At 42.8% G+C, this 24,649-nt stretch overlaps 1 protein-coding gene across 1 annotated transcript in view; it reads left to right on the top strand.

Moving 5' to 3' along the window:
- Positions 1-549: 549 nt before the first annotated feature.
- The window catches only part of LOC307245045 (integrin beta-1-like), a gene marked incomplete at both ends in the record, with an annotated part of 32,882 nt that continues 8,782 nt past the window's right edge, over positions 550-24,649 (top strand). The window contains 6 exons of the mRNA XM_080020456.1: positions 550-624; positions 800-921; positions 20,336-20,427; positions 21,095-21,306; positions 22,128-22,293; positions 23,111-23,274. Coding sequence (XP_079876582.1) covers positions 550-624; positions 800-921; positions 20,336-20,427; positions 21,095-21,306; positions 22,128-22,293; positions 23,111-23,274 — 831 coding nt within the window. The remainder of the gene's footprint in view (positions 625-799; positions 922-20,335; positions 20,428-21,094; positions 21,307-22,127; positions 22,294-23,110; positions 23,275-24,649) is intronic.

Below are 24,649 nucleotides of genomic sequence, written 5' to 3' on the forward strand. Positions count from 1 at the left end.
AGTATCAGAGCCACCGCCGTGCAATTACGCACGATGCATCAATCCGTCCCTTCCCGGCGCCGTGCCCGGGTGCGTTTGAGTAATGGGCGGTGAGACCTCAAAGGTGCCGCCCGGGATGCCCGGGAAAAGCTAAAACGTTCATGTTAACGTCGGCCGATCGATCGGAGCGCTCGGTCAAAGGAACGTGGAGGTGTTGCTCAAGCCGGGACATAGTTTTCACTTTGCCAACGGGATGTGAGCGGGCGCTGCCAAGCTTTTCTAACGGATGGACACCAGGACAACGTCGCCAAATACGGAGCCAAGTTTCACCCCCCTGTTACAGCGGGCTGGTGTAAACCCAGGCAGGAGTTACGACTGGGTGTTGATATACCTTTTCTGGCCCATTTTTAGGCCCCAAAATTGCAACAATAAATATTTTGTTCTGTTCTTGCTTTCATTGTTATTTTGGACCCAGCACGACAAATTTTACGCATTACAAATTACATGAGGTGATCAGATATCAAGGCCCTGATTGGCTGGGTAAGGCTCAGTCATGTGGAGCACAGGGCGATGTGCCAGTCCTTCGCTTTAACGATGGTGGACGTGGGCTGTCCCGAGGCCTTGGAGCTCGCCACGCTGGGGTGGGTGAGTCCCACCAACATGGTCCATCTGCTGTACTTGGTGCTTCAGCCACCGAGAGGGAGCTCTTGGAGTGAGTCGTGGCCAGGAGGGGGCGCTTCACAAAAGGGGGATGCCACCTAGGCCCTGCAGATGTGCTGGCTGTGGTAGCATACCTCCACCCCTTGGGAATCACCCACAGGGAATGACCCACAGGGAATCACCCACAGGGAATGACCCACAGGGAATCTTCTCCAGGGAATCACCCACAGGGAATCACCCCAAGGAAATCACCCACATAGACCTGAAGCCAGAGAATATCCTGTACTACCATGCAAGGCCTGTTTCCAGACTAATGATTTCCACGTTGGACAGGTGGCTTTTGGCGGCAAAGGGGTGTGGTGGTTCAGCAGCTGAACAGGCGAACCTTCAGAGATGGATGAATACATGTCCAGAAAGTTAAAATCCTTCCATATGTTTCCTCCACCCATGCACTGACTCATTATGAGTTCACCCACTAGTTGAACGTCTGTGGTGTTACTAATGAGCAAATCTGCATGGTTGAGAGATCTCAAATCCCAGAGTTTTGGACACGTACAATGGACACGTGGTTTCTGGGTGTGATCCCCTACGTGGCGTTGAAGCCCTTTGAAGAAGACAGCCGACATACTTTTCCACGGAGCCGTCACGAGTGGGAAGTAGTGCTTGAGCGTTGAGCTTTCTTGCTCCGACTCCGTTCCCTGCTGCCAAGCCGGCGAATGTTTTCCTCGGCCGCCGGTATTTGCACATGCTGGGAAGCAACCCAGCCGCGGCCATGCACATATGTTTAGATGTAAGCTGTCAAAACCGCTCTCCACACAGGCACAAATAATTCACACTCTGGACTTGTTCCGCCGCATTGATGCCGCTCTGTCAACTGGAAATAGCCATAATAGTTTATCGTTGGAAGCTGGTGCGTTGGCTGCGGTAAGAAGGTGATTCGCGCTTTGTTTCCGTTCCCTTTCCTCACGCAGCAGCAGCAGCAGCGTGGCATGCGAACGGACGTACGTAGGCGCGTTGGTGGAGCTCCAGTTTCGGCTCTTGGAAGTAGAGGCAGAAGAGGTCTCGTGTTGCCCCCCCCCTACCCGATACCACAATAGGGTATTTTCTTGCTGAGTTCGGCGGCGAGTTCAGGATTGTTCTTTCACGCTGATTACACCCCAGGCTGGATTATTCGCTGGCTTTAAACCAGAGACTGGGTCATGGGATGTACTGTAGCCTGACATTTTAGTGTGGCATACAAGAAGCCCCCTTTGCAGGGGCAGAGGACTGTTATCCTAATGTTTACCGCTGCACTGACCACCAACTGAACAATGGCAGAAAATCCCTCTGGAGTTTTATGCAAAAGGCTTATTCAATTCCAATATTTTCGCGAGGGCTTTAGGAGAGAGCCACACGGGTCGTCGGGGGAAATCCTCAGAGACATCGAAGTTCCCCCCCCTCTTTTGGAGAGGGAACTGGAGTTGTGCCAGCAAAGTGAATTGTCAAGGGACGACAATTTGTGACGTCCATATTTATTTGGGATTCAGGAGGGGTGCAGTATGAAGTCATCAGAGGCGGCTGAGCGGCAATCTCAGCCTCCGTCATTGATGGATTAGCTGTCAATCACGTTGCCGGGGGGACGGGGGGGCGAACAGCGACAACTCACTCCGGTATGCATCACACACACACACACAAACACACACACAAATATGCAAATACGCACACACAAATACACGATCTAAATACACATCTATCTAACTATCTATCAATCTATCTAGCTAGCTATCTATCTATCTATCTCTCTCAAAATTTCAAGATTTTTATTAGTCACACGCATACAGGCATGCAGTGAAATGCAAATGGCAGCAAGTGGTCTGCATAGATTGAACCCATTTTTAGCAGCAGCACATTTTTAGCAGCAATAAAATTTCCAATATAACAATGTATATATTAAAATAGTATAAAAAATAGAGATATAATAAGAATGTGGATATACAAAAAAAAAATATATATATATATATTCCATGCAAAAATAGATGAAATCAAGTCAAAAATCGAGTCAGTACATCCAAAGAAAAAAATATATAATCTGTATCCACAAAGAAGTGTATGTATACAGTACATCTGAACTGAAGTGTGCAACAAATAGAAGAGAGCAGCAGCAGTCTCTCTCTCTATCTTATCTATCTATCTATCTATCTATCTATTTGTCTGTCTGTCTATCTGTCTCTCTGTCTGTCTGTCTGTCTGTCTGTCTGTCTGTCTGTCCTGCAGATTTCCCGTGAATTTGTCACAAAAGGAAAAACACCAGATGGCAAAGATATGTGTGTAAACAGGGCAAATCCACTTAATCCAAATGTGGAAATAAGTTAAATATTCTTAACCATTTTTGTAAATATCGAAATAGTTTGGTAAATACTGTGTATAAACTATTTCACCTACTCACCATTTCATCTTTCATCTTTTCTCTTTTCTTGTATTGTTGGGTTTGGCTCAAAGATGAAGCACTTCATTGATTATCTGACTCTGGCTGTAGATTCAACCATTTCACAAAAAATATAAAATAACTTTATCTATAAAGCTAAAAAGTAATAAAGAAAAATTGCAAAACAAATCCAATTAGGCTACATTGTTAAGGATTCAAGACACAAAGGATGCACTCGAGCAGTGGATTTTACCAAGAAAATCATATGCATGTTTCCTAAAAGTAATTTTTATGTGTCTGAACACGCAGAAACAGCTTCATTCAATATCTTCACTTTTTAGCGTAATTTCATTATTTTTATTGTAATTTTTCCCAAAACTATCGAGACATTTGAATATGTCACTCAGGGCACAATGCAAGTGAAGTGCGCGTAGGCTTCCCGAATCCTAATGGAGGGGTGCACGTGTTGAATTCCAAATTGCAATTACAACATCTAATTTAAAAAACACACACACACAAACCGCTGGGGATGCTGGAGCAATACGAAACGGCTCCATTAGCATAACGTTTACAAGATAAATCCCAAACACGAATCAGGGATAAAGATTCCAGATTAGATCCTGGAAATGTTTTGTTTTCTCCCCCAAACAACTGTGTTTATTTGCATAGCAACTGGTCGCCAATTGATCTACAAATCAAAAAATCAACAAACACACACATGCACATTCACGCATATAACCAAATATACCCACAAACACATACACATGGAAATAAAAACTTGCAACACACACACACACACATACACACACACACACACGCAAAGTCATGCATAAAAAGCTACCTACACACACACAAACACAGACACACACACATGTACACACACTCACGGACATGGACAAGCTCCATACTGATGCAAATATACCCACAAAACACATATGAATGAGCGAAGACACTTGCAACACACCCGCACGAATACTACCTATACACACACGCACACACACTCTCACAGACGTGCACAAACTAAATGCCAATAATCTGACAAACACATATATCCATGGGTATGCACACTTGCAACACACATACCTATACAACCCATACACACACACACATAGGGACAAGCACACAAACAATAACACACACACACACACACACACAATCACACATGCAAACTCGTGCACAAATACCTATCTACACACACACACAAACACATAAACAAACAGTCACACACACTCACAGACATACACAAGCTTGCATAAAGTATGGAAATAGACACAAACACACATGTGCATGGATACGATACACAAACACGCACACACAACACACACACAGACATACACAAGCTTGATTATACATTTCAATATACCCAGAAACACATACACTTCAATAGCATTCACAAACCTGCAACAACAACTTACACACACACACACACACACACACACACACACACACACACACACACACTGTAGGAACTGTAGAACCATAGGAAGAAAGGTAAGCGGGGGGGGAGGGGGGGGTGGAGGAAAAAGGGAACATGAAGGAGGACAGAGGCCGGGCATGGCGGAGGGCGGACGCAGCCTCGGGGCTTCGCATCGCTCCACCTGTTCCCCTCTGATGTGTGCGTCTCTGTGTGTGTGTGTGTGTGTGTGTGTGTGTGTGTGTGTGTGTGTGTGTGTGTGTGTGTGTGTGTGTGTGTGTGTGTGTGTTTTTGTTTCCGTGCCTACATGTATGTCTGCACGTCTTCCTCTGTTTGTGTATGTGTGTTTGCCTATCGTGTGTATTATCTGTGTGTGTGTGTGTGTGTGTGTGTGTGTGTGTGTGTGTGTGTGTGTGTGTGTGTGTGTGTGTGTGTGTGTGTGTGTGTGTGTGTATGGTGGAACGTGAGTCTCCTATGCCCAATCCTAACCCACGTGCAGCTCAAGTTTTATTTAAACCGCGGTGAGCAGACATGGCGCCGAACACCTGCATCCAGCAAACAGCCGCAGGACCGGGCACGGCGCGCTGTGCCCAGTCTGCCCCCTGGTGGCCACCCGCAGAACCAGCACTCCAGCAGACCCCCCTCCACTGGCCGCTGCACCGCTCTGTCTCACAGATCACTAGTATTCTGATTCATATTCTGATTAGAATATGTGTTTCTGCTTTAAAATGTTTCCAGATGTTCAGTGGTGAAGAGTATCCGTACTTGTTTAAAATATGTTAAATCTATCATCCTGTATACAGTGCATACAAAATATATTCACTTTCAGAAACTTTCAAATTACAAATATATATGCGATTTACTCAACTACATATCGAACACCAATTGAATTTTTTCATATATATTCCTTTACATTTTTAAATGTAAAAGTATATCCTATGTCCTTTTGTCTTTGTGAATTGTAATCAATATATGCATGTGCTGTCATCTGCATGAAACAGTGCAACCGCACTTTGCACTGGATGCAACAGGTAGTTTTACTTTTAATACTTTAAGTACATTTGAAAACAAGTCCTTAACTACTCTGAGTGACTTCCACCACTCCAGATTCTTCAAACTGGAGAAAATCTAGATAGATAGATAGATAGATAGATAGATAGATAGATAGATAGATAGATAGATAGATAGATAGATAGATAGATAGATAGATAGATAGATAGATAGATAGATAGATAGATAGATAGATAGATAGATAGATAGATAGATAGATAGATAGATAGATAGATAGATTTTTATTGTTTGACAGACAGACGGACAGACGGACAGACAGACAGACAGATGGACAGAGAGACAGACAGACAGACAGACAGTCAGATAGATAGATAGATAGATAGATAGATAGATAGATAGATAGATAGATAGATAGATAGATAGATAGATAGATAGATAGATAGATAGATAGATAGATAGATAGATAGATAGATAGATAGATAGATAGATAGATAGATAGATAGATAGATAGATAGATAGATAAATAGATAAATAGATAGATAGATATATAAATAGATAGATAGATAGATAGATAGATAGATAGATAGATAGATAAATAGATAGATAGATATATAAATAGATAGATAGATAGATAGATGCGTAATTAGATAGAATGAAGTAGAAAAAGGAAGCAGGGCAAATAAGCAGAAACACGGGCTTGAAAGAAGGATCATTTGGCTGATGCAGTAAATGGCTTTTTGGCACCTGCCTCAGGTTGTGCATTATTCAGCAGTGTCACTGTGATTCCTGCTGCTGGCGCCTGATTCATATCAAGGTGTCATCACGGCTTTGTCAGGTAAGTAGCATATAGCAAATAGCTTCTAAAGCCCTTTGGACCACACGCCAGAGAGTTTGTATTCCCCTTCACTTTGGCACCAAATGACCCCCCACCTTCATCACCTTCCTCTTCTCTGTTCCCTAACTTGTAGTTCATTCGAAGTTATTGTACATTTTGCGGTTTCCTTGTTGATTTCTAGGATTATTTCTATTGTTTTTGTCAGTTATGGGGTTAGACGTATTCGTTGATCAGTGGGTTATTATTGTAATAGAAAATTAGATTTTCATTGTTTATCTAAGTGTTTATTGATCGGATTTTTTTGGTTTATTTTATTATTATTTTATTATTAATATGATTATGATGATGATGATGTTATTCTTCTTCTTCTTCTTCTTCTTATTATTATTATTATTATTATTATTATTATTATCATCATTATTATCATTCTTCTTATCATAATAATAATCATAATTATTATTATTAATGTTGTTATTATTATCATTATTATTATTATCATTATTATTATTATCATTATTATTGACCGTTTTTGATTTGAAATGCTGACATTTCCCTCCTGGGATCAATAAAGTAGATCTATCTATCTATCTTTCTGCGTGTGTGTGTGTGTATGTGTGTGTGTGTGTGTGTGTGTGTGTGTGTGTGTGTGTGCTGGCAGACAATCAGAGAGAGAAGTCTTTCATCGCATCCCTCTCGTTGAAATATTTCATATCACTCTATTATTTCCAGTTATAAATCAAAGGTGTGTGGACAACATCTCTTTCTATCCCTCTCTCTTTTTCTATCCATCTCTCTTTTTCCACCCCCTCCCTTTTTCTATCCCCATCTTGCTTTCTATCCCCCTCTCTTTCTTTCCTACTCTCTCTCTCTCTTTCTATTCACCTTTATCTTTTTCTATACCTCTCTCTTTTTCCACCCTCCCTCTCTTTCTATCTCTCTCTTTTTCTCTCTCTCCCTCTCTTTCTATCCCTCTCTCTTTTTCTACCCCCTCTCTCTTTCTATCCCACTCTCTCTCTCTTTCTTCCGGTTCCAGCGGTGGCCTCTGTCAAATGTGTGTTTTATTCGCTGTTGGTGAAGGGAAAACACCAACAGGGAGCAGCGGGATGGATGAAGAGGACGGCGGGCAAGATGGCTGGGTCTACCTCTCCCTCCCCCCCTCTCTCTATCTCTCTCTCTCTCTCTCTCTCTCTATCTCTCTCTATCTCTCTCTTCCTCCCAGATAAAAGGTGTGTCACTGTACTCGCCTCTCAGGTGTGAAGTAAAAACACAATGAGGGGAACGTCTGAGTAAGAGGCATTTTTTGGTATTTTTTGACGGGCTACAGTGTCCTCTCCCTTCGACCGAGGGGGGGAGGGAGTCCTGGCTCCTTTTGAATTCCTCTCTTCACCGGCAACAGTCTTGCAATTGTCAATTTCATGCTTGATTAATTGTCATTACTGGGTAAGAGACAAAAAAGAGAGAGAGAGAGAGAGAGAGAGAGAGAGAGAGAGAGAGAGAGAGAGAGAGAGAGAGTGAGAGAGCGAGAGAGAGCAAGAGCGAGAGAAATGCATTTTGGGATTAAAATGGAGAGCAAGACCTGACTAAAGAGCAAATGAGTCAGGGGGGGTTGAGAATGAAAAAATGTCACTTTTTTTTAAAGTGTTTTTTATTGCTTTAATCTGCCAGACATGCTTTGAGGAAAAATTAAAAAAATAATAACAATAATAATAAATCGTTAATTGGGTCGTTTATTGGGGGTTATTTTTCGGGCAGGTCATTTTTTTCTTTAAATTTCTTTCAATTCATCTCGGAGACAAGTGACTAACTAAAATGTTGATGAAGGTAATCAAGTCTCTTCTGGCCGCTGAATGGCACTAATCACAGCTCGCTGTTGCGAGACAAATTCAGAACCGTCCCGAAATGCGGCGAGATGAGCTGTACTCGCTTTGGTATTTTCCTTTATCACCTCCGTTCTGGTGCTGACGAGAGCTGTTTTGTTGCTGTGGTCTGTCCTCTGCTGTGATATCCAGGTGTTTATTCACGACAGGTAATAATCAAGCTGCCATCCGTGGACCTGTGTCACACCTGCTCCACCTGCTCCCCCGTGCCCCGTGTGCTCCGCGTGGGTGTGGTTTCCTTTTATTTTCAGCTTTGGTGTGAATGTGAGTCTCTGGTGGTTTATAGTCTGTCCCTCCTTTCCTTCTATCTCTATGTCTATGCTCCGCTCAGGTTCTGGTTTTACAAGCTGATGATCGTCAACAAGCAGGCTGACTCCAGTCTAAGTACAGCAGCTGTCAGGGACCTGCACAGACAGATCAGCCACAACATTGAAACCACCTGCCTAATATAGTGTAGCTCCCCCTCCTGCCACCAAAACAGCTCTGACCCGTGGAGACTCCACAAGACCTCTGAAGGTGTCCTTTAGTATCTGGCACCAAGACGTTTACAGCAGATTCTTTAAGTCCTGGAAGTTGTGAGGTGGGGCCCCCAGGGATCAGGCTTGTTGTTAAGAAACAGAAACAGAAAGAAAGAAACAGTCTTTAATTGTCACTAGACACTCCACAACACATGCTTGCACACACACACACATGCACATGCTTGATGGTGGCCGGTGAAATGGCTCCTCTGCTTTTGACCCATCCTGGCTTGTCCTTCCTCTGGGGCCACAGCCAGGAGCAGTGGGCAGCATACGTGGACGCGCCCGGGGACCAGGTGATAAGTGTCCATCGCTGGTCAGACGATGATGACCACACATGTTGAATGTTCCAACACATCCCACAGATGCTCCATCGGTTCGGACCCTAACCCCGACCATCCACATGATGTAGAAGAAAACGTTATTCATCGGACCACATCATGTCCATTGTAGGTGCTTTCAGCGTTTGACTGGGGTCAGTATGGACACTCTGACTGCTCCCATACGCAGCAAGCTGCGATGCAGTGTGTGTTCTGACACCTTTCTATCATAGCAGCATTAACTTTTTCACCAGTTTTTGCTACAGTAGTTCTTCTGTGGGGTCGAACCAGACGGGCTAGACTTCACTCCCCACGTGCATCAGTGAGCCTTGGGCATCCATGACCCTGTCGCCGGTTCACCGGTTGTCCTTCCTTGGACCACTGTTGGTAGCTACTAACCACTGCATACCGGGAACACCCCACAAGACCTGTCGTTTTGGAGATGCTCTGACCCAGTCGTTTAGCCATCACAATTTGGTCCTTTTCAAAGTGGCTCAGATCCTTACCACGCCCATTTTTCCTGCTTCCAACACATCAACTTCAAGAAGTGACTGTTCACTTGCTGCCTAATATACCCCCGTACCCGTGCCACTGGAACCTGATGATCAATGTTATTCACTTCAACTTTTTACTGGTTTCAATGTTGTGGCTGATCAATGTATAAGCTCTGCTGTTCCCTTCCTCTGGGTCCAGATCGTCTTTGATCACCGACCACACTTCTAGCCTCCCTTTCCTGATCCCGTGTTTCCTGTTTCCGTGTTACCTGTCCTGGCTCTTTCAGTCTGTCCTGCTTCTGTTTCTGCTAGCAGCTACCCGTTCTCCCTGCATTCACCTGTACTATTCCCCAGCCAGTAGTAAACTCTGTCTGCATTTGGGTTCCATTGCCAGCACACATTCTGACAACCTGCCGTGTTCCTCACGCCACGCTAATTTAATTCACAGCCAAAGTTATTAATATTTAATTTGAAATAAGGCGGTAAAGCCAAGGTCACCGCTTGCTCCAGGGGGATGCTATACGCTGTTGTTTCTATGACAAGCTGTCGGATGCAGAATTAATTATTAAAAGATCTTTAGCCGTAGCTTCTCTCTGTTTCTAAAAATTCATTGTGCATCTCCAAAGAGCCCTTGCGTGCCAGTTTTCAGGGCCCGGACAGAGGAGAACCGCATTGATATTTATTTGAAGGGTGGTGTGTGTTCGTGTTTGTGTGTGTGTGTGTGTGTGTGTGTGTGTGTGTGTGTGTGTGGCGACCGCATTGTGAAGCAACCAGTCCCAGAAATGAAGGCGATCAGGCTCCCACGCGCTCACCACCAGAGTCCTTTCCCCACGACTTCACTCTCATCCAGTGGAGCCGGATTTCTTCAGCCCAGTGACATTTAGCCAAGATCCGAGGTTGGTTCCGGCTGTTAGGCCTGCAGGACGCAGCCGTCATCGGGTTTTTTTTTTTTTTCTTTGTTACAATCAAATCTTAAGTTAGAAGCCTTGAGTCCAACTCGCTGCGGTTATCAAAGCAGCATTTTTTTTAAAGGACTGCACATGAACCAGATCATCTCATTGTTGGGGCAGTAGAGGTGGAAAATCTGTACTCAGAAAGTAAAAACTCCACTCCGGGATTTTGGGTCAGCCATGTGGATTTGCTTATTAGCAAACACCCAGAGGTTTGAGCCCAACTCATAAGTGAAACCAATCGGGTCAGAGTGTGGCTGGAACACAAACTCTGGCAGGACTTTTATTTTCTGAAGCCGGACTGTTCCACCTCTGAGCAGAATTTTCAGGGATAGAAATTGTGATGGCCAACCCATTCCCAGTCAGAGTCTATCTAGTCCCCTTTGCTTTGGCCCTCTATACCGAACCTGGCGAAGGACTTCATCTGGGACCCAAATGTCCCAAGTGTCACCCCTGTGTGGTCTCCCTTCTCCCTTCACTGTTCTTCACGAATGTAGAACAGAAAAAAGAAACCAAAAAGGGTCAGGGGCAGGAGGCCTCGTTGAACTGGTAGGTTTCGAGGAGATTTTTGAAGTTGGCCAGGGATGGAGCATTTAGAATGTCAGTGGGAGAGAGTTCCAGAGGGTGGGGGCTGCCACACTGAAGGCTCTGTCGCCAAAGGTTCGTAGCCTCCTGTGGAGGGTGGAGAGCAGACCCGTGTCCAAGGACTGCAGCTTCAGGGACAGGGCGGAGGGGGGGTTGGAGGAGGCCTGTTAGGTACTGCGTGCAAGGGCATGGAGGGATTTTTAGGTTAGTAGTAGGGTTTTGTCGGAAATATGGGTTTTGACAGGGAGCCAGTGGAGATGAATCAGGGTGGGGGTGATGTGCTTCCAGGGCTTGGTCGAGTGAGAACTCTAGCAGCAGAGTTTTGAACATACTGGAGCCTGTCCAGGACTTTGCTTGGAACCCCGGACAGGACTCCATTACAGTAGTCGAGACGGGAGGTGATGAAAGCGTGAATTGGTGTTTCTGCCACTGACTCAGACAGTGATGGGCGGAGTCTGGAGATGTTCCTGAGGTGGAAGAAGGCAGATTTGGTTATGGATTTGATGTGTGAGTGAAATGAGAGGGTTGAGTCGAAGATGACGCCCAGGTTGCGTACTTTGGAGGATGAGAAGATAGAGCAGCCATCAACAACCAGGAGCAGATCTCAAATCTTTCTGAGCCGTGCCTTGGGAGCCGCAACCAAGAGTTCGGTTTTGCGATCGTTGAGTTTGAGCAGGGTTGATGACATCCAGACTTTGATGTCATGGAGGCAGTTGAGAAGAGACAGAGAGGGTAGTCGGGTGGATGGTTTTGTGCTGAGCTATGGTGGCCGGGTGTCATTGGCGTAGGTGTGGAAGCATAGACCGTGGTGGAGTATGATCTGACCAAGAGGGAGCATGTAAATGGTGAAGAGGAGGGGCCCAAGCACGGAGCCTTGAGTGCTGCCGCTTCCTGTTGGTGAGATCGGATTGGTTTCTGGTTTGTGGTTTAGTTTTGGTTGGACAGGTTTCTGCTAGTTTCTGTTGGTTTCCACTGGTATCATTTGGTTACCGTTGGTTCCTGTTGGTTTCTGCTATTTTCTGTTTGTTTCCATTAGTATTGTTTGGTAACCATTGGTTTCTGCTGAATTCTGTGGGTTTCTGCTGGTTAATGTTGGTTTCTGTGGGTTCATTTTGGTTCCAATTGTTTTCATTGGTTTCTGTTGGTTTCCATCGGTTCCCGTTGGTTTCAAATGTTTTCGTGGGTTTACTTTGGTTCCAATTGGTTTCCACTGGTTCCCACTGGTTCCCATTGGTTTCAATTGTTTTAGTATGTTTCTGTTTGTTAATTTTGGTTTTGATTGGTTTTGATTGGTCCCCAGTGGTTTCAATTGTTTTTGTTGGGTTCTGTGGACTTGTTTTGGTTCCCATTGGTTCCTGCTGGTCGAGTGGAGCCACTGTGGCGTACCTTCTAGCTTTTATTCACACAGACAGCGTTGTCCACCCACTCGCACTCTCACGGTCCTGGTTCCTCTCACATCTCAGACTAATGAGTAGAGTAGGTGTCATAGATCATTATGCATCATCATATTAACCGAGCCAGAGTTTTAGACTGAAATAAGATATTCGCTGAGAGAATTAAATAAAATGAGAGACTAAGTTGTCTAGTTTTACTTTTTATCTCACATTGGAGAGGTTTCTGGTTATCTTAATGCTTGTGCTTGTCATATTTAGAACAGTTAAATTAAAGTGGAATTTTAAAAGATATGAATATCTCTCCATTAAAATTGAACATTACATTTCTTGGATGCTATTTTGGAATTACCCACTTTTTTACACAGGCTTCCATTTGGACACCGGTGGCATATTTGGAGATTCGTCAACACGGTGTAGGAACACAGCACCATATAGGAAGTCAACCAAAGGGTGTCTGGAACCAGACATCAGGAAACAGGTCTCAACTAAAAATTTGAAGTAAAACCTGACTCTGTTCTCTCCCCATTGCTTCTTTGTAAACTGTAAGCCTCATCTGCAAAATACCTTTTAATTTTGTGTCAGGGCTTTTTGAAAGTTTGGCTTTTTTTTTGCCATTTGCCAATGACAACTTTTCATATTATTATGTTGATATGATTCAGCAACACAAGAGGCGGTGGGGAGGGAAAGATGTTGCAAAAGTGCATTAAAATGCAAATAGGATTGAAGTCGTAATTACCAGTGAAATTATTATTTCAGTATTTATTTTCCGCTTCCCGTCCGTTTTTTTCAATGACAACTCTGTCTCTACAGATGAAGACTATTCCGAGAGGTGCTGCAGTCTTACTAAAAAGGGCAAATTAGTAAGGATGGACATTTGGAGGAAATACTATTTAGTATTTAATTAATTTCCCTCATGTTGGACCTCTATTTTTCAGAAAATTGCATTTATTGTATATATTTACAAGGTCCAATTTTGAGAAAGTGTTATTTGGAATTCCCTACTTTCAGAGCGTTCGATTATTCAATCTTTCTTCTGTTATTATGTCAATCATTTGCTGTTTTGTGTCATTTTTGGACCATGTACAAGCTACATATTTCATAGAAAACTATGAAAAAATTTAATGCATTAGAATGGTTGATATTTCTGAGGAGCTGCTCTCTCCACGTGGGTGAGCCAGGGCTTGGTCCAGTAATAGATATTAAAAGTCAGATTTCCAGCCAAGAGCCACAAAGACTCTCCTGGCTCACGGACACACGGTCAGGCTCGGCTGCATGATAAAATGTGAATGGAGTTGATTAAAATTTGGAGAAGTCTCATACATTATTTCTTCTACGGGGACCATTAAAAAGGAGCCGAAACAGTATCCTTGACCACCAAATATGCCGTAATGACCTCCAAGTGGTATTTCATTGGAAAAATTTAGCCACCGATTCATAAATTGCTTTATGAGTTGGTGGCTAAATTATTTATATAAGAGAAATTATTTCTAAACCCTGAGATAGCATTTAAAGTGGAGAGAAGAGAAAAGTTTGGACATCGATAGGACTTGAAGATAAACCTTAACTACTTAACTAAAGGCCCTTTCCCACCTGCACTGAAAGCCGTAAATACACTGGCAATGTTCCATATTGGCGTCATGTGGGAAAAGGAGCCGGTGTCGATGTTCCATAAAAGCGTTCCGTAAAGTTCCTCACTCTTGACCCAGTATCATTACTGGGAAAACGCCGGTACGGCTGTGAATGGAAGTGTGTGTGAATGGAAGCAATAACATTGCATTTCTATGAAATAGTGGGTTTTTACAAATATTTATTTTGTACAAATATTGTACAAGCGCTTGGCTTGCCCACCAGCTGCAGCGTCGCGTGGAGCGGGAGGGCAGCAAGCGGACAGGGAGAGGTAGAACGGGTAGAGAACCTTCCTTCTACGGAGGCAGAGAGCGTAGGACATGTTGAAAATGATCACACTGATTTAATAACATCGGGTTTAGGGTTATTGTGTCCGGGGACGGAGGCTCTGTCCTCCCTCCGTAGGCGGAGGGAACCGAGTCCGTCCGGGGGGGCCATAGGGAGACGGGAAGCGAAGCGCTGGTCTCTGAGAGCCAGAAAAAAAAACGATTGAAATTGTATGTCCATTGCCAACAGATTGTCCAGACAATCCCATCTACACTGGACATTAGGTACTAACCCTCACACATTATGTACTGTATCCATAACGGTTGTGTAATATGGGAACAGACTCCATACGGAACTTTTCCATAAAGGAGGCCAATGTATGAATGACTACCTACACCTCTGTCAGATATTTTTTATCCAGCTATGTTATGGATTCCATGTGGGAAAGGGGCTTAAAGCACAAACCTGAAGTCGATAATATTGTATGTATGACCAAAAATTCAATAGATATCGTTCGATGAGATTCATGGTCTAAATTGATGACTGCAAATCTGAAAATGTGTATATTATTTACCTTTTTTATGAAATGCATATCGCTTGTTCGCCTTTTTTATTGTTACTCTTTGATTGCCTTAAATTAATGCAAAGCACTTTGAGTTGGTTTCTATTGGTTTCTGCTGGTTTATGTTGGTTTATATTGGTTTACAATATGTTGGTTTATGTTGATTTCTGTTGGTTTCTGTTGATTTCCATTAGTTTCTGTTTGTTTCTGTTGATTTTTATTGGTCGAGTAGAGCCACTGTGGCTTACTGTAGTGGCTCAGGCATTGAAGTTTCTGGGCTTTAATCATACAGACAGTGCTGTCCACCCACTCACGCTCTCCCACTTCTGGTTCCTCTCACAGCTCAGACTAGTGAGTAGAGGTTGATAAAGGTTATTATTATTATTAATATTATTATTATTATTGTTATATACAGAGAGCGGCATGCATCCTTTGCATTCGGCTATGCAGGACTCCCATCACTTTTTCGTCTATATAATCGCACTGGTGATCTGGTCGCACCTTATCAAATCCATCTTTGTACATCCTGTCGGACAAATTAGTCGGACAAATTAAATTTCCGTTGCGGGACTATAAAGGTTTGGAATCGTGCAGGGATTGAATCCGACAATGGTGGACAGTGTTTGCCGCTGACTAAAATGGGCTCTATATCTTTGGGGGAAATAGAGGGAAAACAAACCGGCCGCCTTGTGGAAATTTCGTCTGTCTCATTTCCGCGCACGCACTAATTCTATTGTCTTCCCTGGTAGAGATGCAGAGGGACAGCGGCGGGCAGCAAGAGCCGCTTGATCTGGGAGGAAATTCAGAGCTTATTTTCTTGCCGTCTGTAATGGAGCACCGTGCATAATCCTTCTATTATTTTCCGTCTCCAATGGCTATGCGATCGCGCGGTGGTTGATTTCCACTTTGAGCTGGAAACCGACTCCTCTTGTTGGACAAAAAAATCTAAATCCCACCGAATTGCATGCAAATAGATCTGCCTCGAGTCGTGGATCACCCCCCCCGCGCCAATATGATATGTTTTTTTACTCCTCAGTCCAAGACATCGAGGCTGCGTATGCCGTGCGTTCATGTTAGAGATGGTTAAGTTTAGGTAGAATGTTAGAGATGATTACCTTTACCTATGATGTTAGAGATGGTTAAATTTATGTATAATGTGATGATGGTTAAGTTTACTTATAATGTTAGAGATGGTTAAGTTTAGGAATAAGGTTAGAGATGGGTTAGTTTCCATATAATGTCAGAGATGGTTAAGTTCAGGTATAATGTATGAGATGGTTAAGTTTATGTATAATGTATGAGATGGTTAAGTTTAGGTATAATGTATGAGATGGTTAGGTTTAGGTATAATGTTAGAGATGGTTAAGTTTAGGTATAATGATAGAGATGGTTAAGTTTAGGTATAATGTTAGAGATGGTTAAGTTTAGATATAATGTATGAGATGGTTGGTTTAGGTATAATGTTAGAGATGGTTAAGTTTAGGTATAATGATAGAGATGGTTAAGTTTAGGTATAATGTTAGAGATGGTTAAGTTTAGATATAATGTCAGAAATGATTAAGTCTAGGGTGAGGGTGTCATCCATGTCTGATGGGACCTTTTTCGGACTATTGGGGTTTTGGAATAATGGGCTGTCCGAACAATGACATGGCACTGCCAACAGATGCCGCCTCTTTGCACTGCATTGCAAAGGAAGCCGTCTTGCTCATTTTGAGATACAGGACTTTCATTCAGGAAAGGAAGAAGTAGTTCCTGACGTCGGAGAAAGAGAGCGAGAGAGCGACTCCCCGACTTGGAATTGTTCTCTTGATCTTTGGCCTCGCTTGAAGAGATATTTTGGCGCCGGTCGTCCTGAAACACAAGCTGGCAGATTCACTGTAACCGGGAGAGAAGATCAGATCATTGGAGTATAGCGTGGAGGCTTCGTAGGTGTGTATGTGTGTGTGTGTGTGTGTGTGTGTGTGTGTGTGTGTTTGTTGTCACCCCCGCCCCCCTCCTTCTTTCTCCATCCTGTCCAGTCGGGGAAAAACTGACGGAGGAGCCTGCAGATTTAGGGAGATGTTGGGTACACACCTCCACCCCCTTCTTGCCTCCAAAGGTAGAGCTGCATCACCTGCTGTTTTGGATCATAGTGTATTGTTCTACCAGGGCTGTGAGGGGCAGGAAGGGAGGGAGGGAGGGAGGGAGGGGAGAGAGAGGCCTTTTGTTCTTCACAGAAGAGTCTTCCCAAACGAAAATCAACCGATCCAGCCCCGCTTAATGGTGTGAATGGAACGAATGGTCCATATTATGTCTGTAAATTGGGTTATTTTGGTTAGTTGGTTTCAGATGGCTCCGCTTTTCGTTGCTGTTGCCGTGCTGTTGTCGTGTTCTGGAGACAACACTGCAGTAATCCAAGGTAGGTTAGGCCGCTCTACAAATATATATATATATTAAAAAAAAACAACATTTGGTTCTCTTCTGTTCTTTTCTAACATTTGTTCCGAAGTTTGGGTTGCAATCCCATATTTATGCGATTGTACATCCTCGTCGCACTGCTCGTCCTCGGCAGCGATGCAGTGGATCCAGGGCTTGGGAGACGAGGCCTTTCGCAACGTACCATTTCAGCCTTGAAATATTAATTTAGATAAGATAAGATACAACTTTTTTGTGGGGGGGAGTGTTCTGGGAAATTCAGGTGTTCTAACTGAGTTGACAGAACAGTAGAAGAAAAAATATATAGTAAAAATTAAAATAAAATACAAAAATAAGTACACATAAGATAAGATAAGTACTTTATTGAGCATCTCAACAGGAAGAATGAAGTATAGAGTAACAGCAGAAGAATATACATTAAATAGACAATATATTGTATATATACTGTACAATAAGCAGTCCAACAGTAAAAAATAGAATAAGTAATATAGTAATATAATTTTAGAAGTTAACAGGGAGTGGCACAAATAAAATTAATGAGTCAGCCCAAAATGTGCAGATGGCATTTCCGCAAAAATAACTATATAATAAAAAGTGAAAATTAATGATATGTAATAATAATAAGACTAGCAAGTGGTATTATATACCATAATATACTTGCATAATGTAATATATATACATATATATATATATATATATATATATTTATATATATATATATATATATATATATATATATATATAGTAATATGTAGTAATTATAACAATAACAATAATAATAATAATAATAATAATAATAATATTATATACTGTAATTTACTAACAACTCCAACAATACTAGTTATACTAAAAATAATACCAATAGCAATAATTAGACTAGAATACTAGTCCTCATGGTTATTAATAATAATATAAAATGTAATCCAAATAATGATATATTAATAAATACATTTCTAAAACTAATAAATAAAAAAAAATTAATAGATATTTATAAGATGTAGTGGAGAGAAGTTATTAGAAGTTAATTTGCCCAATGTACACCACGTTCCAAATTATTAGGCAAATGATATTTTTCTCTTATTTTCCTAAATAGTCTATGCAAATGAGAGTCAATATAATTTTCAAGTCATCAACCATTAGGGTATTCATTCAGGGTAATTTGAATGTTATTGAAAAAACCTCCCAATGATAACCGCATTTTTTTCCAAAATAAAAAAACTCAAAATGCACTGTTCCAAATTATTATGCACAACAGAGTTTCAAAACATTTTATAGGTTGTAAAGAACTGAAAATGGTCATTTGTTGAGTTTGCAGCATTAGGAGGTCATATTTACTGAAATCAAAAGCTATTCCAATCAAAAACATCTTAACAGGCCAAGTTACATGTTAACATAGGACCCCTTCTTTGATATCACCTTCACAATTCTTACATCCATTGAACTTGTGAGTTTTTGGAGAGTCTCTGCTTGAATTTCTTTGCAGGATGTCAGAATAGCCTCCCAGAGCTGCTGTTTTGATGCAAACTGCCTCCCACCCTCATAGATCTTTTGCTTGAGGATGCTCCAAAGGTTCTCAACAGGGTCAGGGGAAGATGGGGGCCACACCATGAGTTTCTCCCCTTTTATGCTCATACTTTCCAATGACACAGCGGTATTCTTTGCAGCATGAGATGGTGCATTGTCATGCATGAAGATGATTTTCCTTCCTAAGGCACGTTTCTTCTTTTTGTACCATGGAAGAAAGTGGTCAGTCAGAAACTCTATATACTTTGCCGAGGTCATTTTCACACCTTCAGGGACCCTAAAGGGGCCTACCAGCTCTCTCCCCATGATTCCAGCCCAAAAGATGACTCCACCACCTCCTTGCTGACGTCACAGCCTTGTTAGGACATGGTGGCCATCCACCAACCACCCACTACTCCATCCATCTGGACCATCCAGGGTTGCACGGCACTCATCAGTAAACAAGACTGTTTGATTAGTCTTCATGTATTTCTGGGCCCACTGCAACCGTTTCTGCTTGTGAGCATTGGTTAGGGGTGGCCGAATAGTAGGTTTATGCACAACTGCAAGCCTCTGGAGGATCCTACACCTTTAGGTTCACAGGACTCCAGAGGCACCAGCAACTTCAAATACCTGTTTGCTGCTTTGTAATGGCATTTTAGCAGCTGCTCCCTTATTCGGATTAATTTGTCTGGCAGAAACCTTCCTCATTATGCCTTTATCTGCACAAACCCGTCTGTGCTCTGAATCAGCCACAAAGCTCTTCACAGTACAATGATCACGCTTACGTTTTTGTGAAATATCGAATGTTTTCATACCTTGTCCAAGGCATTGCACTATTTGAGGCTTTTCGGCAGCAGAGAGATCCTTTTTCTTTCCCATATTGCTTGAAACCTGTGGCCTGCTTAAGTAGTTTTCCTTTTATTGGGCTCACCTGGCAAACTAATTATCACAGCTGTCTGAGATTGATTTCAGTGATCCAAAGAGCCCTGAGACACAATACCATCCATGAGTTTAATTGAAAAACAAAAAATGTAATGTTTATGACACTTTAATCCAATTTGCATCATAATTTGGAACGCAGTGAAATATCATATTTTTCCAAATTTTTCAACTATTTTGCCCGTGGCACCACATTGAGATTTCCATTGGTTTGCTGACAACATTTTGTCTCATGTGGAAAACTCGATGTTTGATGTAGTTGATGAGAGCAGTCCATGCGTTCTATCAAAATGTTCTGTCGCCGAAATTTGATGGGTTTGATCCCCAGCCATCTGGATCTTTCTTCACAGCAGGGTCCCGTCACTGTTCACTCATCGCAGCTAGGAGTGACAAAATGCAGAAGTTGTAACCGGCGGCTACGAAAAAAAGAAAACAACAAAAAAATAAACTTCACAGAACTTTATAGCAAATCATCCCTCCTCACAGGTAGGTTTTTGCGAGGTTTTTTTGGGGCTCACTGCACTTCTTTACACAATGGAGACGGAATCCTTGTTTTTTTGCCTCCACTCCCAACTGCAGATCATTCAGACCACGGCTGCCAAGGTCAGGGGGTCACAAGCTGCGGAGAGTGTCTGGCAGCGAGGCCATGGTGCGCCTGGTGCACGGAGCAGGTGAAAAGCTCCTTAAAATACAATGAGGAGGCTTTATTTCATGCACACACACACACACACACACACACACACACACACACACACACACACACATACACGCACGCACGCACGCACGCACACACACACACCGGTCCAGTGAGCGCGCATTTTGCCTTGACCTTGAAAATGTAAATTTACAAGGACGAGGGCAACAATACTGATGAAATGACAGAATATTATGAAAAATGTGGCAATGAGTTACGAAAATGTCTGGATGGACGTACACAAACACACATATAGTATGACAATCTCCTGTATGAAAGTTTTCGGCTTTAAAATACAATCTACTATATGAATCTTCTTGTTTTATATCAAAGCTTCCATGAACACAATGGGAAAGTCCATACTGTATGTTCATGACCCAGAGGCATTTTCAATGGAAAAATAAGACTTTAATTGTTCTATGAATTTTTTATTCATAAATTTAGATCTTGTGTGTGGTCAGATATTATCCATTTACTGTATATCCTGTATAACCAGTCTCATATCAATTAAAATGTATGGGTCAGTAAAGCCACATATTCCTTAATAACCCGCTTTCCTAATCCTATACTCACCTTCACCAACGAACCAGGCCTAACTTCTGTCCTGACCCTGAACTTCAAACCTTCTTTCAGAGCTTCCTAAGAGTGGATCATCACACATGGGAACACGGCCGGCGCCCTTCTGAGGACGGGCTGCCCTGCTCATCGCCTGGAGGACCCCCGGGGTTCCGTCGTCCTCCTGGAGAACCAGAAGGTCACCTCGCCTCTGAAGGACCGAGGACTGCGGCCGAGCCATGACCACGATGTGGTCCAGCTGCAGCCGCAGAAGGTCCAGCTGCTCCTCCGGCCAGGTGAGGTTTGCAGGGACAACGGTGATTCGTTTACAGTCAAGGGACATTTTATGGAGATTCAGACTGAACCTCAGCCCCCTAAGTCAGTGTTTCCCAAACTTTTTTTACACCACGGCACACTTTTTACAGTGAAAAAATCCCATGGCACTACCACTATCCTGTTAACCACTAAAAATGTAATGTGGAACAGTGCTTATTATTATTATGGTCTATTAATAGTGATAGTGATAGTGATAGTGATGCAAGACGCACAAGTGACTTGTTTATACCGAACACGTCTTATAAATGACAAAAGCGTGGGTGAGTGAGTGAATCTTCAACTCACAAACAGAAAATAATGACTGAGGAAGGCTTTTGCCATAACTCATACTGAGTGTGACGAATTTACACATTGCATTCCACAATGGAATTCAATGATACCCCTGAGAATTACATTCACAACCCGGAGCCGAACCGACACATCTGCTGACTCTCATTTTGTAGGAAGTCAAAGATCTGGTCTCTATAGCAAATTTACTAAAATGTCTAATCCATACGGCGGCTAGACGGTTGTGACTGCTCTCTCATTGCTTGTGAAAAGTAACTGGACTTTGCGACCACAGTTCCACCCACCCGGACCCCAGCAGTGACATCAGATGACTTCATTAGTGGTTATAACTAAATGTAGATTTAGCGTAGAAAGTCAAGATATCAAATGAAGATCTGGTGTTTATAGCAAGTGTCACTTAAATGTCCACCCCATACTGGTTCAGCTCCACAGCAGTGACTAGTAGTGACCATCTCACTGCTTGGGAAGGGTAACTCTTTGGTTTGGTCGCTCCTGTAGGCGGGCCCCAGAGCTTTGAAGTTCAAGCGCGTAGAAAACTACCCTGTCGACCTGTACTACCTGATGGACCTCTCCTTCTGCATGGAGGACCACCTGCCCAACGTCAAGAAGCTCGGGGCCGACCTGATAGAGGCCATGAGGAGCACCACCAGCGACTTCCGGATGGGTGTGTTAAAATCAACTTCATCGCTTATCGTCCGTCAACGATGTCTTATCGTAGCATATCACGCCGCCCTGCGAGATCCTGGCGTCTGATTGGTCGATAGTGCCGTTCAGCTCTCGCACTAGCTAGTGGCATCATCTTGTGACACTACATCTAAACTACAGTGGAAGATTTCTGAACGTAAATGTCAATTGTGACATTCATAGTAAATACAGTGGGTAAATCACATTTGGGGCAAAAACGTTGGCGGAGCGACTTGACTATTTTGCTTAATGGAAGTTCTTAATCTAGGCATACTAGTTATTCCCACTAGTAAATTACAATCAATTTTCTGTGTCAATGCATTTGTTTAGCGAGTCATTATTGCGCAGTATCCCTTGGGTAATTAAGATATCATTGTGATACACAACTCTACCTTCTAAATAATTGATTATGAGAGAATCTGGGGTCAAAATGTTGACCTTTCGAGGTCTGGTATGAACGGCATCAGTGTGGAGTCAAACAGGACCAATCTAAAGAAACAATTCAGTGTTTCATTTGGACATGTACAATGTCAGATTTTTCCATTCATTTCCCCCCAAAAAAGCTATTCAAAGGACTTCTGTGTATTCGTTATGCCAGTGATTAGTGCACATTATCCCTCGGTAATTAAGATATCATGGTGATAAACAACTTTCCATTCCAGACAATCTCAACTAAAGATCAGTCTGTAGTCAAATCTAAATGAAGAAAGACAGATAAATGCATTTAATGCGTTTATCTGTCTTTCTTCATTTCTATTTGTGAAACCGTGTTTTCCACTTGTCTTCCAACGCCGAAGGTTTTGGAGCGTTCGTGGACAAGACGGTGATGCCGTACGTCAGCGCCGCCAAGGCCATGCTCCGAAACCCGTGCAAGCGTACCGAGCCCTGGCCGTGCACGCCGCCCATCAACTTCCACCACGTCCTGGGCCTCACCGCCAACGGAAGCCTGTTTGCCCAGCTGGTGGGCGGCCAGCGCATATCTGGCAACCTTGACTCCCCGGAGGGCGGGCTGGACGCCCTGATCTCTCTCTCTGACACGACAGAGAGAGAGATAGAGAGAGAGAGAGAGAGAGCGAGAGAGAGAGAGATTTAGTGATATCAACAATGCCAATTTTTGGGTTGGTCAGTGGAAAACAATGGTGAGATAAAGCATATACAGTATATATGAGTACATATATTAAATTGCCAAATCATAATATCTTTTAGAAAGTATATTGTCTTCTGATCAATGGATTTGCGTTTTTTTCTCAGTCGCTTGAGGCGGTGGGAATATTCCAAATATGTGATATAAAGTGTTTCTCTCTTTGTCTGGACGAGCGTGGGTCGCAGAAGTGGAAGCGGGGAACGCCAATAATAGATGAGAAGAGGAGAAGAGCCTTATTTCTCAACCTGGCGCAGCCCCCTGTGAAGCCGTGCTATCCAGTTTGGGAGTCTGTGTTTCTTTCGGGGAAAATCTCATTGAGCAAATAAGCAAACAATGACAGAATTGCTCCCTGAAACAGAACGACAAACCGGCTTGCTGCTTTTGAACAACTTGGAAATATACATGTGCTATGATTAAATACGAGAGTAGGCAAGTGTGTGTTTTCCCTGCAGCAAGGCATTAAAACAACTCAAAACAGCAACTTCTATCGCTCATGTTCCCATTCCGCGACCAAACTGAAGCTGGTTAACATTCAGGAACGTGCAGAGGGCGTGGTGGAGGATGCCCGAGCACCTGCCCCTTTGCCACTTGATGCCCCATGGTGCCCTTTTTTTTTCATGTGCGAATGGGCGTCGAGATTTCGTTGGAAACAGCTGTATTATATATGGACTTTAGAGACCCTGTTTTGGTTGGGTTGTTGGAAGGTGGGGGGTGCTGATGATGGGGGGAACGTTTCTCCCAGAGAGACACGCAAACCAGAGTGTATTTGTGTGACAGTGTATTATTTTGTGTTTTTCTTTTCAAAATCCAAATACCAATTGTCAACTTTATATAAAATTGATCAAAATAAGCCCAAATAAAAGCCATATTTATGCGGGCGCATGTGTGTGGCTTTCATGGAAAAGAGACGACAATAATTCCTTCCACGACATTATTTTTTATAATCATGGCAGGAGAATGACATTGCAACACGATTGTTTTAATGAGTCGCATATTCAGAGTAAATGAATAAATATGGATATTCGTAAGCTCCGCCTTCTGAACGCGTTCTCATTGGTCGAGTCCAAATGAGTCTTTGTTGGTGGAGTTGGTGAAGGAAGCTCATGTCACCAGTCAAATTATATATATATTTTTTGTTTTATATATATAATATATATACATATATATAAATATGTAAACAAAAACAAACAAA

The sequence above is a fragment of the Zeus faber genome (genome assembly GCF_960531495.2).
Source record: "Zeus faber genome assembly, chromosome: 19".
NCBI classification, from domain to species: Eukaryota; Metazoa; Chordata; class Actinopteri; order Zeiformes; family Zeidae; genus Zeus; species Zeus faber.